The sequence below is a fragment of the Cylas formicarius genome, unplaced genomic scaffold, assembly GCF_029955315.1.
Source record: "Cylas formicarius isolate icCylForm1 unplaced genomic scaffold, icCylForm1.1 PGA_scaffold_3__17_contigs__length_32017465, whole genome shotgun sequence".
Taxonomy (NCBI): domain Eukaryota; kingdom Metazoa; phylum Arthropoda; class Insecta; order Coleoptera; family Brentidae; genus Cylas; species Cylas formicarius.
Window position 1 is genome coordinate 3,945,620 of NW_026844326.1, and position 16,453 is coordinate 3,962,072.

The 16,453-nt window shown below is 33.4% G+C and overlaps 1 protein-coding gene across 2 annotated transcripts in view; it reads left to right on the plus strand.

Moving 5' to 3' along the window:
• The window catches only part of LOC132700149 (tyrosine-protein phosphatase non-receptor type 4), a 48,383-nt gene extending 36,046 nt beyond the window's left edge, over window positions 1–12,337 (plus strand). For both annotated transcript variants that reach the window (XM_060667297.1, XM_060667298.1), the window contains exon 14: window positions 5,911–12,337. In XM_060667297.1, the coding sequence (XP_060523280.1) occupies window positions 5,911–6,021 (111 nt within the window). In that variant the 3' untranslated portion in view covers window positions 6,022–12,337. The remainder of the gene's footprint in view (window positions 1–5,910) is intronic.
• The last annotated feature ends 4,116 nt before the right edge of the window (window positions 12,338–16,453 follow it).

Consider the following 16,453-nt stretch of genomic DNA (forward strand, 5'->3'; position numbering starts at 1 on the left):
TGATACTAATAAATTTATTGTAAATGGGCAAGTATATCAAAACGTAGGAACATCAGCTACTGAGTAATTTTGTGTGTGTAATCTAAAAAAAAAAATTGTATTTTGTTTACCATTCATTTTCATCCGAAATAATGAATTATCGTTTTATTTAGTAAATTCTGGATAATTAGACATTAACAACCACCCTTGCAGCGGGCGATGATGATACAAAATGCTGTAAGCATGTCCGAAAGGGTTGGATAAATATGAGAGTTGCCTTTTTAGTTTTTACCAAATGTGAAACAGAAACGAACAACTAAAATACTTTTTACAAAACATCTGTATTCTTCCTGCGTCAGTTGTTGTTGAGTCGATCTTGCTGACATTTCGCCAATCATTCTGTTGGCTTCTTTAGAGCTTAACTGAAAATGGCTCGCATTCCAGTCTGTACCTGCTTATATATTGTTTGAGGTGATAGGTAAAGACTTGACTCGCGATTGCATATAGATTTCTATAGATTCTCGGATTTTTCGTTGGTAGAAGAATTGTTTACACCCAAGAATTTTGTTTTTATCAAATAAAACTTGATCCGGTTTCGTGATTGCCACTGGTAATGAGTTTATTTGTGTTAGTGTTAAGATTCTTTCATGTTCTCTCCAATATATTTTGCTGCATATGCATTTAATACTGTAAATTCCTGGTATTTCAAGACAATGTAACACTAAGACAAATAAACTCATCAACATTTGGCGAACACAATCACGAAACCGCACTTAAAATTGTCAAATGTCAAAATACCAGTATCACCCTAGCTAGAAGAAGAACTTATAAAACTGACAATTAACGAGAAAATAAAAATCAAATGCAAAATGGCTATCAAAAATTTTGGCCACAAAAGTCAATTTCGCAATTGTGCTCTGGATTGTGGTCGATCGTTCAACGATTTTTGATGACATCGTCATATTTCTGTGAACGTGAATTTAGCGCTCTGACAACGCTGCTTACTAAAAAGGGAAATCATTTGCTAGTTACCAAACGCTGCGACTTACAAGTGTTTGAAATTCAAAATGGCTACCAATAATTTTGGCCACAAAAGTCAATTCCGAAGTTGTGCTCTGGATTGTGGTCGATCGTTCAACGATTTTTGATGACATCGTCATGTTTCTGTGAACTCTGACAACGCTGCTTACTAAAAATTTGCAAGTTACCAAACGCTGCGACTTACGAGTGTTTCTGAACAAAATGGAACCTGATATCAACAAACTTGTTAAAAATCATCAAATTGATCCATTTCATTAGACTAGTTTTGAAAAACTAAAATTATATTATTTATTATATATATTATTGCTCTCACTAGTAAAAATTTCTAGTTTAGAATATAAGTTTAAACACCAGAACCCACTAATATAGCACACTATAACTAAATTAATTCAAGTAATGAAATTGTAGTTTTTACATTTTAGGAGTGTATAAAAAAAGAGTTTAGTGGTGGCGAAGAAATAATTGATATTTAAAGAGCGACGTGTCTAAGTTTCATCTCCTGTAACAATATTTTATAGTTATTTTAAACGTTCTAAATGTTTATGCAAAGTCGACCTTTTTGACAGTCATCACCAATGGACGGACGTTCATGAAATTCTGTAAACCTGATCGTGCTTCATTACCAAAAGTTGCACAAAGCGATTCTATGCATTGTTGTTGAATGAGGTCTTTTTTAAAATCATAAAAAATCGTGCGAGGGAAGGCTTTGCACAAACTTGCTCCTTTTAAAGGTTCATCATGAACAACTGACTCACTTAATTTTTAAATGTCAATTGGCTTCCCAATAACAAACGTCAAAATTCACAAATACAGTGGTGCCACAACCAAATAGCACTACCTATTGTTCGATTGTAAAAACTTAAAACGCAACCCTCTTGCCAATTAGTAGTACCGTGTGTCCATATCTCCAAAAATCCCTAACGCATAAACTTGGAAGACGTTAAAAAGGCTTTTCCTGGGTTGAGTGAGGCGATTGCGATTACTTTGCCACCAGATTGAATTTTCTGTGCATATAAGAAATGCGACGCGTTAGGAACAAAGAAAAATACTGATTATCTTATTTTACTACTTAACTAATTCACTATTAATTAAAAAAATAGTGATACTAATAAATTTATTGTAAATGGGCAAGTATATCAAAACGTAGGAACATCAGCTACTGAGTAATTTTGTGTGTGTAATCTAAAAAAAAAAATTGTATTTTGTTTACCATTCATTTTCATCCGAAATAATGAATTATCGTTTTATTTAGTAAATTCTGGATAATTAGACATTAACAACCACCCTTGCAGTGAAATTTCACTTATATTTTAGGTTAAGATAAAGATATTGAGATGCGATTGTCTGCGATTGTTGGACCCTTATGTCACTACTTAAGGATTTAAAACATGTCGTATGGGTTGCATTCCTTCTTTTTCCGCTAATTTTTTTTGCAAATTTGTCAAAAAATAATCCACCTGGTGGCAAGATAAGGTGCTTTACACATTGCAAAATGGTAGACTATGAAAAGCACTTTTTAACACTCCAAGTTTATTAAAATGCATCAAGCCTTTTTGAAGATATGAATGTTTCTTTAAGAAAATTTTCGAACATGAAAGATTTGAATTTGTCTCAGCTTTATAACAGTAATCGCTTTAACTATGGTTATTTTTTAACAAAATCTTGTAGGAACAGAGTTTTAAAATTGAAGATATAAAATATGCCTTGTGCTGCGACTCGAAAATAATTTTCAGCACTTATTATTGGCCGATTTACTTAATAAGAATCTCGTTGTTGTTAGTGGGATACCCAGTATATGAAAAAAAAAAGCTATGAACTCTATAAAATAATAAACAAATAAATAATAAAGAAGAATATGACATAAACAGAAACACAATTTTTCTTTTATTTTCAAAATGACACCATAGATTCTTAAATTTTCTTATGGGCGGCATACTGAATATTTTCGTTATTAGATAGAGCATAATAAAAGCTTTTAAATGATCTATCACATGATGCATTTATCATCATTCTTAGGGTTGGAAAAGCAAAGATATATAATTATTTTTATAATAGACGTTCTTTGCCAAATTTTCAAAAACATAATTTTTATCTCAAGGGATCTGTGATATCTATTATATTGTTTCAATCTTCATCGTGTTGGCCTTTGCCCGCAATTATGGAAGTCCGGTAGGTATTAAAGTACAGAACATTAGGGACGGACTCTCAAAGGTTTTGGTAATAATATATATATTTTTTGTTTATTTATGTGGGTATAATCTTATTAAATTAGGAAATTAAAGTAACATTACATATATACAATAAATTCATCCCTATGAATGCACTATGGGGTCAAACATACAATGATATAGAGGAAGACGTAAAACAGTATACCTAGCCTATTCAGCCAAATAATCGCATACATACTGTTTTTTAATTGCATATGAATTTAGGACTTCCAAAAGTTAACCTAAAATAACTGATAAAACATAACTGATTAAAGTTTCATATGCATTTTTCACATTCTGTTGTGCATCAAGCGACAGATGATTTATCCTTGTAAAATAACTTTTTCGAAACGCCCAGTTAAAACGATTATTCAACACTGGCACAAATGGTCAACACTTAAGAAATATTTATATACCTCGACCAGCCCTGAACTATTTATATACCTGGACCACCCTTAAAATATTGATATACCTGGTCCACCCCTGTCTTGTTACCCAAGACTGTGCATAGGAAGTTTCAGGATTTTTCATATAATCCAAAAAGTAATATAAAAGACATTCCATTAATGAAAATAAACTTTGATTACAATGTTTCAATATTAGGATTTTACTCTAAAAGGAGCCAAGGATTGTTTCTGGTCAATACTGACGTTTCGAACTTCCATTGTCTAAAAAAGTAAAAACCTGCATTTATACGGTGTCAGGTGGCGAAGGAGTCACGTCATCGGTTGTGGACCATTTCTCGATGTCTTGATCACGAGGTCCCATCTACACATACAGGCCAATACTTAAACGCATCATACACCCACTTAGCAACAACCAACCAGTAACCATTCGATATGTTAGAGAAGGTTCCGAAAATATCAGAGGATTGCAACAAAATACAACTTCAAAATCGCCGTTCGTTGTGGGCAAACTATAAGAAGTTTAATAACGAAAACAAAACCGGAGATCATCACAGGCAATAAAAATTGTATATATGAAGTGTCCTGCGAGTGTGAAAAATCTTACATAGCCGAACATAAGAAACAAACCCAACGTGGAGAAACTAATAGATCCGGTCTCGCCAAGCACACTTGGACAGAACACCGCAGAATCGAATGGAGAGATGCCAGAATTGTAACAATTGGAACAATTAGGCCAAAACAAAAAATTGTACCGGGCAGCTCAATGTTCAGGTTGGCCAATTTATTTCCAATAGGTTTAGCTTAACAAAGCTTAAAAAAGCTGTAACCTGGAAATGACCTGGTTTATATAAAAACAATTATGTAACAACTCCTTTGTTGATTTAAATAAAAACTATTTATTAAATATATCAGGCAGCACAAATTAAAGTTGTTAAAAGTGAAAAATGAACCAAATGTTGAAGAAATATATATACTTATATACTATAAGAATATCAGACCAGTCATACATAAACTTAAAGTTTAAAATTAACTAATATATAAGTTTTGCCTTACATAGAAATGGAAATAATTTATGTAAGTATGAGTCAAACCTCAGTTTCTTTTCTATGTATGGATCTGACCTTAATGGAGGTAGCTGGATAGTGCATGCAGCACACCGGGACAGTTAGTGTAGCCTAAATGTAAGAGAAGGAATATGGGTTGCTTGCACAAGCTCGACCCTACTGTGAAACGCACAGGTATTAGCGGAACTTTGAATCGGTAAGCTATATGGCTCGTCGATAAAAATGTACAGTTATCCGGGAAGTGTTGGCACATCCATAAAACCCTAGATAACAGAAAACATTGAAGAATGGTTGTTTTATATTACCTATTTACAGCTTGTAGCACGAGAGATTCCGAAAAATTCGAATCTATCAGAAATAATTACAAAGGATTTCTATGCGGGAGCTTTACTGAAAAGAACAAATCGAACATAGCAAGGATGCTGAAGATATAAATGAATTAAAACTTTCCAGATTGAATAAGGCACATGGAATGGTTATAACAGGCATGCGTGACTTTCGTGAAAGTCAAGCGCAAAACAAAAAATCCAAACTTCAAATAGAATGGCAGATATTAACCTAACTCAATATGAAGATTTATATCGTAACGCTTGTTTTTGTAATAGATGTTTTGCGGGGTAAACTCGGTAAAGCTGTTGGTGAATTTTAATGTCATATTAAAATTACGTTTTAGTGATGTTTTGAAATGCGTAATATACTTTTTGTAGGCTACAAATCCTGATACATAATTATCTTATTTTGAAAATTAAAATGACAGTAGCATAAAATGCTGCAAAATTCTATAAAAGGAGACTTACTGGGAGAAGTGGAAGTTCATAGAAGCTGGCTTCGTCCAACGCAACAACATCTTAAGTGATCAAAGCGTAGAAATGCCATCGCAGTGGCAACTTCTACCGTCACGCATAAGGAACCTTGACCTATCCCACCCCTCAACCGATGACGTGGCTTCCGCACTACCTAACACAGTATAAATGCGGGTAGCTTGGATCATAGCGCTACGATTTCAATTGTTAACGGCTAGAGTTACTTTCTAGACGAAACGTCGTGCTAAAAATGTTTTTAGAAGATGGAAGTTCGAAACGCCTGTATTTGAATTAGGATTTTAATTCCAAACGCATCGTTTTATAACTAAAATATGTCAAAATTTTCTGTTTCTCAACGTATCTAAAAAAAACCAGCGTGATTTGAACACGGCCTGTTTTGTTGTTACAGAGTCAGTACAGGTTTGTGTGCGAAAGCGTTCACGCGGCCTACACGGAGAGGGTGGCAGTTTCGCAAAAGGATGACGACGGTTCGACGAGGATACATGAAAGCGACGGTTGATGATTCGTATAGTATTAAGGGATCCGTCGAGAGTAATAAGCCAACCGAATTAGAATCTAATCGAAGTGATTTTCATAGAAACCGCCAGCTGGTGTCAGACTTCGATAGCAGGTTTGAGGTCAACATTAGGAATGAATTAGTATCCAATGTTCCAACGTTCAATGTACAAATTGTCTTCCTCTTTGGGAAATAAGATAGTTCAATTTATAGGTTTATAGATAGTTTCAATATGGGCAACATTTCCACATTTACGGTTTTTTCCCTAAGCTACAGAACTTTATTTTAAATAAAAAGGGTATGTTTTTTAAATAACTTAAATAACAATAATTGTAGCCCTTCTGCTACTTGATACTGTCCTAAGCAATCTTCAAATTTCCCTGTTTTGGAGAGCATTTGATGTTATAGTTCGAATTTCGGCACTTATCCGCTCTTCTAAATCAGTCAAGGTGTTGGGTTTGGTTTTGTACACTTTAGTTTTTGAGGTGACCCCAAGGGAAAAAAATCTGGGAGATATAAATCTAGTGATATATCAACTAAAAATATTCAATATTTTTTGCACAATTAATTTGTGAATAACTTTTCAACAGCTACTTCGTATTTTGTGAAAAAGTCAATCAAACTCCAATGTTCTTTTGGGTGATCATTGTTCAAAACGATAATAATAAACCCTCAAAATTTTAAAATTTATCAAAATATCTAAGAAATTATTGGGATTAAGTAAACCTTAGCGAATCTATCATAAATTTTCTCTCCGGGATAGAACAGTAGAGTAGCTAATTCTAAGCTAAACTGTGCCAGTGGGCGGTCCAACTAATTGGTCTCTGTATTGTATGTTTGTTATGCTATTTTCTGAAATAAAAGTCGTTTATTATTATAATGACCTTGTTTACGGCTGCTCTGAATAATTCATTGGTTGTTTTCGTTAGTGAATGAACATGGTTTTTATGTTCTCAAGTTCTTCAGTCATAATATCCTACGCCTCCCGGATCCTCTCTTGCCATAGACCTTTACCTGGAGAGGTATTTGTTGTCGTTCCGCATTATATGACAAAGATTTTCAAGTTTTCTTTTTATAGTGCTTATCACTTCCCTCCCTTTGCTCATTCTTTTCAGTACTGATATGTTAAACACCTTGTCCTTCCACAAGATCCTCTGAATTCTCATTTCAAATGCTTCTAAGTTTTCTTTGGGTTGTGGCTTTTAAAGAGTTTTGACATTTTGATAAAAATTTGTCTTGTCTTTTCTATTACTCATTTAATTTCTTAAAAGTGCTCCCATTGCTCATTAATTATTGAATCATATCAACACTCTTTCTAGTGGACTGTGTCTGATAAGCAGTTGACAGTTCTAGTGGACTGTCTCTGATAAGCAGTTGACAGTTCTAGTGGACTGTCTCTGATAAGCAATTGACAATTTCGGATGTCCTGTTTATTATCATGAACTTCTGTTTATTTTTTGACCATACTGTTCGCTGGCATCATTTAGCATGTTCATCAACCCTTGTAGGCCAATCAGATAGTATCGTCTGCATATCGAATACTAATACAGTAATAAGTTGAAGATAAAAGGCGAGAGAATACAGCCTGGTCCAAAGCCACGTTGTATAGAAACGGCATATTCCTGTACGAGTATAACTTCCTTATGATTTTAATATCCTTATCGTTCAATCCAGCGTTCCTGCAATTAAGAATGTAAGAATGTAATAGCAGCCGCAATTTCATCAGTTAGGGACCACATTTTTATTTGAGAGATTGGTGAGTCTTCTCTTCTATCGTGAAATAAATTCTCTATATATTTCTCCCCTGTTTTTTCATGTATTTTCGGTCAACAATCATTTTTCCGTGTTCATTGGTTAGCTTACATGCGGTTTTTTCTCATATATTCCTGTTACTTCACGTTCGCTTCTTTAATCTTTCTTTGTACCATTCTTCGTACTCTGTGGCAACATTCAGAAAGTACAACACGAAATAATATACCGGGTGTTCAATTTAAATTAAACAGGTAAGGTGTTGTATATGTGTATGTTTTTGATAAAATAAGCTGTTATGGAGGTGTCAAAGGATCCCGCAATAATTCAACGTTAGATAATTAAAAAAAGCAGTCATTTTGGACGGTTTTTGCTTTATTAACCGCAAGTGAATGCAAGTGAGAAATAACTTTTTTCACATCTTCATTGTCAATTAACGAATAGTTTTAGTAAGTTTTAACTTTCAAGTCGTAACATTGGATACGAACTCGTTTTCGTCGTTTTTCTCAAACCTCCCGTCGAAGTCTGATACCCTAAGTGCCCCAAATACTAATTCGTTTGGATTACAAACCGTTTTGAATCCGTCCATTGTAATTTTCCGCCATTCGAACGACGACGGCCTATTTTTTTTAAATCAAATTTCATCGAACAGATGCGATTTAGAAATTTAAATTTCGATCAAAAAGCCGGGAAATATGTGGAAATTTATCTCTTGAAAAATAATTTTACCGTCCGATAGAATAGTCATTGGGTCTCGGCAATAATACCGCGATATTTTTATGATCCTCAAGAAACAATCTTACAGGAAACACTGCCATTTTGTAAATCGTAAATAGTATGTAAAGGGCTCTAGATATGTACAGGATGTTTTAGTATAAGATCCTTAAATGTCAATATAGGGACTCTTTATTTTAAAACTGCTTTAGATATTTTGTTGATTGTTTGATAGAGGCCAACAATGCATGGAAATAATCTTTTGGTTTGAAAATTATTTTTATACTTTCACCAGTGGCGCGAATGATAGGGACTTTCAGCCAAAAAGCGGAGTGATTAAAATTATATTATTTAAAAGCGAAAAAATTGTGTTTTTGTGAATTAAAAATGAAGACTTTTGTTTTTGCTTGGTTTTGTTGATCACTTCTGTCAAAGTTCACATTGATAAATTCGTTTAAATTGAAATGACTTCACTTATCTAATTGCAATTGAAAAAACGAAAATCTTCTAAAAATTTAAATTGATTTGTGACGTAACAATAAATAATAGTAAATCGGACCTGCAGAGTAAGTAGGTCCATGACTTGTGTGCAGATTTCCATTATAGTTTTTTGATCTTTCATGTTTTTTCCACCGACTGAATGAGTAAGAAGCATTTTGGATTCTATCCCTGTCTATAATAACTTTTGTTCTTTTACAACGATAATATTTTATCGTGTTTTTTCCGCCGTAAATATTACGTATTGAATAATACTTACACACTATAGTAATAGTGCGAGTTTCCCAGTGACTGGAAGCTAAGAACAGTGGCCCTGGTGAACTTTCTCATTTTAGGACTATAAGTCTATTGCCGATTTTTTCCAAGATCCTCGAAAAAATTATGACCAAAGAGTAGAGCGATTATTCTTTGCGGACTGCTATAATTCCAATGCAGTCCGGTTTTAGAGTTCAGCTAGGCACAACATCTGATTATATTACACTCTTGATCATAATATTTTGTGTACTAAATTAAATTCTTTGCGTGAGATTCTTCCGCAGCGCCTTCTTACGAAATTTCTTGCATGGTCGAAGGAGGAGTACCTTTGACTTCTGTCGCTATCATAACTATCTCAGCTTGGATTAATTTACTTCCAACTATACCTCTGCCACGGGTCTTGACATTGCAGAACATCAAATAAATCATGGTCTAAATATTGTAACAAACTTCAACTTAACAACTCAATCTCAGCTCATAGATTTTGGCAATAGCAACCATTTTGCTCACGTGTCTTATCTTGTCCAACATAGTTATTGTCAACTTGACCTTGCATCTGTTTAAATATTGTCTAGCAAAATTGAAATGACACCATTATTATTCCTAACTTCGTATACTGCAGTATGTTATATTGGCACGCTCTTCTTCGTCAAGACAGAGAAAGCCTCCAAAAATTACAAAACAGCTATATATAAGGTTTCGTTATGGATTGAGACGGTTTAAAAATATCTCTGCTTCATATTCAAATTCCAATTGGCGTAGACTGGAAATTCGATTTCAGCTGCATATATGTACACTTGTTTTTAAAATTACCCTTTCACAACAGCTTTTGTATTTTTTTGATAAGCTAGTCAGAGGCTGTGGAGTTCATTTGGTATCTGACATGGCACATAACGGCCATGTTTCAGAAATCGTTTAGTTACATTGCAGTTAAATATTTCAAATCTATTTCCCATTGCATTATGGCTTGCTTTAAAAAAAAAAACTTTAAGGATGCTGTATGCTTTTCTGAATATCTAATTGAATGATTTTGAATGTGGTTTCTGTAATACTTCTCTGTTGATCTGCATTTTTTTCATGTCACTAGCAAAATCTTTTTTCAATGGCAATGTTATCGATATATATTTTTTGTTTTGAAAAATTTGTTTGTTGTCTTGTTTTTGTGTTTGTGTTACTATCTTGTTAGTAACTATACTGAGTGGATAGTTATGATTAGTTGGAAGCTAGACCTCACCTCTTAAATTACACCTTTTTTTATGTATTGGCTGCAATAGGAAAAATAAAGGCATTATTATTAATATTATTGTTATTATTAATACTTTTCTCTCCCAGACTGCCAGTCAATCTTGTTCTGCTTTGTGTAGTATCCATACTTTACTCCCATTCGTAACTGTGGGCTTCTTCTGACTGTTTTGTATAGTCTCACTAGATTTCCTGGCTCTAGGTTTCTTGCCCTCAGTCAGCCTGGTATTTCTCCGGTCATGTCTGCCTTCTACTAAATACCGTTCCCAGATAAGTATATTTTTCTACTTTCTATTACTGGTTTCTTTTAATTTCCGGTCCAGCTCATTTACTTAATCTTCTCTTATTTGATGCTTAAGGCAAATAATGCTGCTTCTTGTTATACTTTCTCTAATTTCTCAAAAGCTAGTCATTGCTATCTTTTCTGATATATGTTTATGGATTTTTGTCTGATGACCTTTTCTCAGCATAGACAACAATACTGAGGATAGTGGGTCACTCTGCCTTACTGTTTGAATCCAAATTTACCTGAGATTCTGTTTTTAAGCCTTACTCTATTTTATGTTCTTAGTGTGACTCGTATCATTTTTGTTAGTGTGTTAAGTGGTTTTATGGTTATTGACTGTTTTAAATTTACCATTAAGTTTCCTGTGTAGAAAATACATCAGAAAAATTTTGTTTTTTATTCCTTTAATTCTCTTTAATTTCATCCGTCTCTTTCTTTCTTCTCCCTGCAGCCAATTTTTTTGTAGAAAATACATTCCATGTTCTTAACACTCAAATCAGTGTTTAGTTTAATGTTGACCACTTTGCTTGCTTTGCTTCTGTCCGATCAACTTTCGAAACTTTTAGATGATTTCCCGTGTTTAGGAATATAAAAAAATAAAAATATATAGCCAGATACATTTTTTACAAAACCCCGCTTTGACGCTGCAGACTTTTTCCATTTCTGTCAAAGTTGACGTGGAAAATTTTTTGATAGTTTGTTTTTATCCCTTTAAATCAGATATTGGTAGAAGGCAGAGATTAGTAAAACTGAAAAACCACAACACACACAACGCATCGTTTATAGTATTTTATGCAACTAGTGTAGTAAACGGCATTTGAGTCATAAGTTGATTTGGCACGAGCGGGGCGAGTGTTTAATAAACGACAAAACGTGTTGTATACTATACTTTTGCTACGACCGTTAGTTTTCGGGTACATTTTTGCAAAACAACACAAATACATTCACTGACATGACCGTCACAAGTGAGAAACGTCATAATTCAACCTTGAGAAATATCTCCGAAAACATCCAATTGCTTCTAAACCCTTGCGGTAATCTCCTGGAAATGTTCGAAGTGGCTCGGATCGATGGTAAACGAAAGTCACGTGGTAAAATTACACTTTCCGAGAAAACCTTTTTAAAAGCACCGAGACTGCCAGTAAAAGATTCCCTTCCAAATAAGGGATGGTTGGAATGTTGAAAAGGAATCCACAACAAAGAAAAATGCCGAGGCCTTCCAACAGTATTAAATTTAGCATTGGTTGATAATCTTAAATGTCAAAGAAAACGTTTCTGAACTATAATTAATTCTGCAGTCATCTATATTATAAGTATTTATATGTTTTTACCAAGGTTCGCAAAATTTTCTTTTGAACTCTATGAATTGCATCAACGTGGTACTGATAGATATGGTATCAGATCACTGAAGCATATCCTATTCCAGAATACACAATGGAATTATATAAAATTACAATGCAAAAAATAACACTACAATTCAAAAAGAAAAATGTACAATTTCAACCCTACCATCTACATCAACTAGCAACTTTATCAAAGATTATCGAAGGCCTCGTAACATCTTAAGTAATAAAACATACAAACATCAAAGAGAACAAAACAAACAAACATTGAATAGACAAATGACCACAGTCAATTTTGTTTTTGCGGACAACTGTATATATGAAAGAACTTAATTTTCAATGCTACAAAAAGTAGCGCCATTTTGATAATATTTTTTCTGCTTTCAATTTTATACATATGCAATATGCATGCTCATACCTTTATTATACTTAAAGCATATTTTATGCATAGGCGACATTAACATGGTAGCTAAAAGTAAGTGACAAGAGTTAGTACTGCGTGCATGTCCCCGAGTCTTTGAAAACTTTCGACGTTAAGTCTTTGCAACAGTAATTCAGTAATTATGTCAACTCCACGATAAAAATTATCTCCTTTAAGAAATAAATATTTGAAAAACTTTGTTTGCACTTGTTACACCAGACCCTAGTAAACGACAAACTAAATCTGTTAAGTCTAATGCGTCACTATTAATAAATGACTTATAATTCTTAAAATAAAACCCAACACTCGAGTGGCTTCTGAAACCATCTTTTCAATGTGATAACTAAAACAGAACTTACAATCTATCAAATCATCGTTCTCAATAGAGTACTAATGTAGTGTTGGAGAGAGTTTTTTAATTAGTTGTGAGCACTTTCCAGGATTAAACTTAAAGCAATTCTCAGATCTCCTAACAGACGACTTTAAATGACCAGCACAAATTTCATGTTCTGAAACATTTTCTGATATATCGTTAATAAAAATTAATAATAAAAGCAGTCGCAAATTTGAGTCCTAGCTTTTTACAGGATAATATTGTCAGTCAGTCAGTAATACCACGTGAGCCTGATCAGCGTCGATAGCATTTGATGTATATTGTGTAAAGTATTTTAAAAATTTAGCGAATAATTTTACTAAAAGCCGTATCACATCTCTCATGGCTCATCTCGGATGTCATCCAGGCCACTAGATATTTTTGGTATTAATTTTTTTTACAGCTCTTGTAACAACACGCTCTGTAAAGACTACCCGGAATACTGATCAGATTCGTATAAATTCTTATTATTCATTAAATCACTCTACAATATCACCATGTGTTGCCACAAACCTGCCTTAAAGTTAAATACAAACTAGCATTAAAGAACGTGCGTTGTTGGCCTCTATCAATCAACAACATGTCTTTACATCTTTAAATCTTGGATCTAACTTTCTTTCTTAATGTCCTTCAACGAACCAAACCGTTTAAGATCAGGATATTATTACGAGACACCCTGTATATCAATAGCTAGATATCTACGCGACATCTTGATATCTATTATTTACAGTCCCACATAGGCGACGGGACTGGGTCAGATGTATTTTATAACTTTTTTGTACTACTATAAACTTGTATAGTAATCCGTAAATAAATTATTCGTTTAAAAATTTAAACAAAATATTGGCTAGTTCCTTTAAAAGGCAATAGAAAAGGTCCAATTTACTTTAAAGTTTCGCTATATATATGAAAACGGCCGTCAAACACAAAAAAAACAAAATTTTAAGCGATGGTTTAACTGTGCCATTTCCTCACAGGAATGACATAACAACTAACATTGTTTAATGATGGTAACAGTTAAGTTTGCCTATTTTACAGGTCCGTAATGAATAAAGTAAGATTTTCAAATTGTTGCCCCACAATTGTACAGTACATCGTCCACCGTTGATGAATGTATTTTGTCCTCAAATTTTATGTATCCCTAGCTAAAATAAAAACGCTAACGGAGTTTGATGATTTGGGTTCTATTAGTACTCCTCCTGAAAGTGCTCTTGCAAATGTAGTAGATGTTTTTAAGGCTTATGATAACAATACGTCTTGTGCTTGATTTTATCAAAGCTTAAGTGTAAAACATAGAATTTCGTGCACAGAATGAAATGAAGGATACATTGACATTTGTGGTTTATTGCGTCTATCTTTTTTTTAATTGGGTCCATATCATTTTTATAGGATTCAAATCGCAGTAATAGGGTGGCAATCTAAGGGTATATTACCGGATTTTTGTATTATTTCGTCTACGAAATAAATATTACATACGATTTGGTTCTTAAAACTTTAATTGGTTGTTATGTGTATAAGTATCATCATAATAAAGGTCACTAACTGACTAAGGAACTTGTGGTTCGATTAAGAAATTTGCCACCCTCTATAGTATCAATAATTCCACAAATCTCTCTTTAATGCCACTATGCTTGTTAATATTTTTAAATCCAAGTTCAACTTTGTGCAGAAATTGGCGCAGTGTCTCACGATTGCCAGTAAATAGCCCATTTTCTTTTAATATCTGTTGCAATGATTCAAGTGATGGAATCTGATTACATTCGTAAATGTTTGCTGCAAATCATATTATGGTTTTAAAACCGGAATTATCAAGTAAAGAAGTAGTAAAATAATTTCAAATTGTTATAATTTGAAATTCTAATTTTCATCAGCTGACAAATGATTTTAAACACCTCTCGGTAGAAACATATGTGAAGTTGCTTTGGAAAATGGAAAGCTTACAAACTAAAAACTAAAGGTTCAGCCCACAGTCTCCAAATTGAATCAAAATATCCTTTTGCAAAGGGAATACTCTTGCAGAAGTATGGTTACTCCTGAAGGCGTACTTTTACGCGTGTGGATGATATTTCTGCATTTGTTGGGTAACACGCTTTCTTCGCTTCATTTTGACTTTTGATGCTTTAAAAAACTATGAAAATTTTACACTTGAATTTTATATTTTACGCTTCCTAAAATGTTATTTGGTAAAAAGCTCAATATTATTTCTCTTTTTTGCAATTAAAATGCAGAACATTTTTTATCGTATGTTTTTGAAGAAATATGTCTTCAAGTTTTCTTAAAATGCAATATTCTTTATAACTTTTATAAAACTTACTAATGACTAAGCTATTAGTGCGCGAATGTCAATTATACAATCACAACCTCGTTTTCCAGTTATTTACTTATGGTGAAATATGTATTTAAAAATTCGGCGCACGTAAGACCAACCGAGTGCTGTTTTGGCCCGCAAAAATGGAAAAAAAGTTGAGCCGAAATCAGAATTCAGTGCCGGAAATTATCACGCTTTTCAGTACACTACTGCAAAAGCTGCTACTATATTTAATTATTTGCCAATTTTTCTTAGTTAAGAAAGCAGTTATTAAACGTCAAACGTCAAAAACATAACGCCTTATTTCTAAAAGAAAAAGTTTTCTTAATAAAACCGTTATAAAAGCTCAGGTTTCTTATAAACCCCTTATAAATTAATATCCTTCCATTATAACAACTTAAGCTGCAAAAAATGTTGGTTGATATTAATTATTTGTTTCTTTCAAGTATTGACTGTGGTAGATCTGGTGACTACTACATTAATGAGACGCAAGTTTCAAAATTTGCATTAAATACTTTAGTGAAACAAAATAAACTTATCGCAAGACATTGTAATATTTTGAAACAACTTTGTATTTACGTTATTGTTAGCTTGTAGGTAGCAATAAATCGAAACAGAGTGTCTTTCATGTCATTTTTGTAACTTATATGTTCCTTGCAGTGCTAAAATTATAACATTTTGGTATGTTGTAGAACCTGTTATTTTTTTTAAATCTCCGATTTAATTTAAGTCTCTAAGTTTATTTTCTGGGATACTGGGCTACAGATAGCCTTTTACTTTGTTTACGAGGTGCAGTCAAAAAGTATAATTTTTTCAAATGAACTTCTACAAGCTATTGTTATGTTATACACAAATCTTCTGGACTCTTGCGTCATTTGTTGATAAATCTAACTTGCCGATTTTCGTCGATCATCCTGTTGGCCCCTTCAGAGTTTAACTGAAACTGGCAAGCATTCTACTCTGTACCTGCTTATATGATATTTGAGGCAGGCGGAGCTAAAAGAAGGGGCTGGGGGTGGGTAGGAGCTACAGTTTCTAAATGTTTTAATCTACAACTTCACACATACCGTCCTCAAACATTTTTTGTCAAAGTGAACAAGATTGTCAAGATTGTCTGTGCTAAGGGAATCTTACTATCAAGATTATCTGTGCTAAAGAAATCTTGCTGCTCGGCTGTACGACAATTTTATTTTCACTAAGGGGTTGAAAAAAAAAATTGCTTGTTTTTTTATTAATTTCTCAAAAA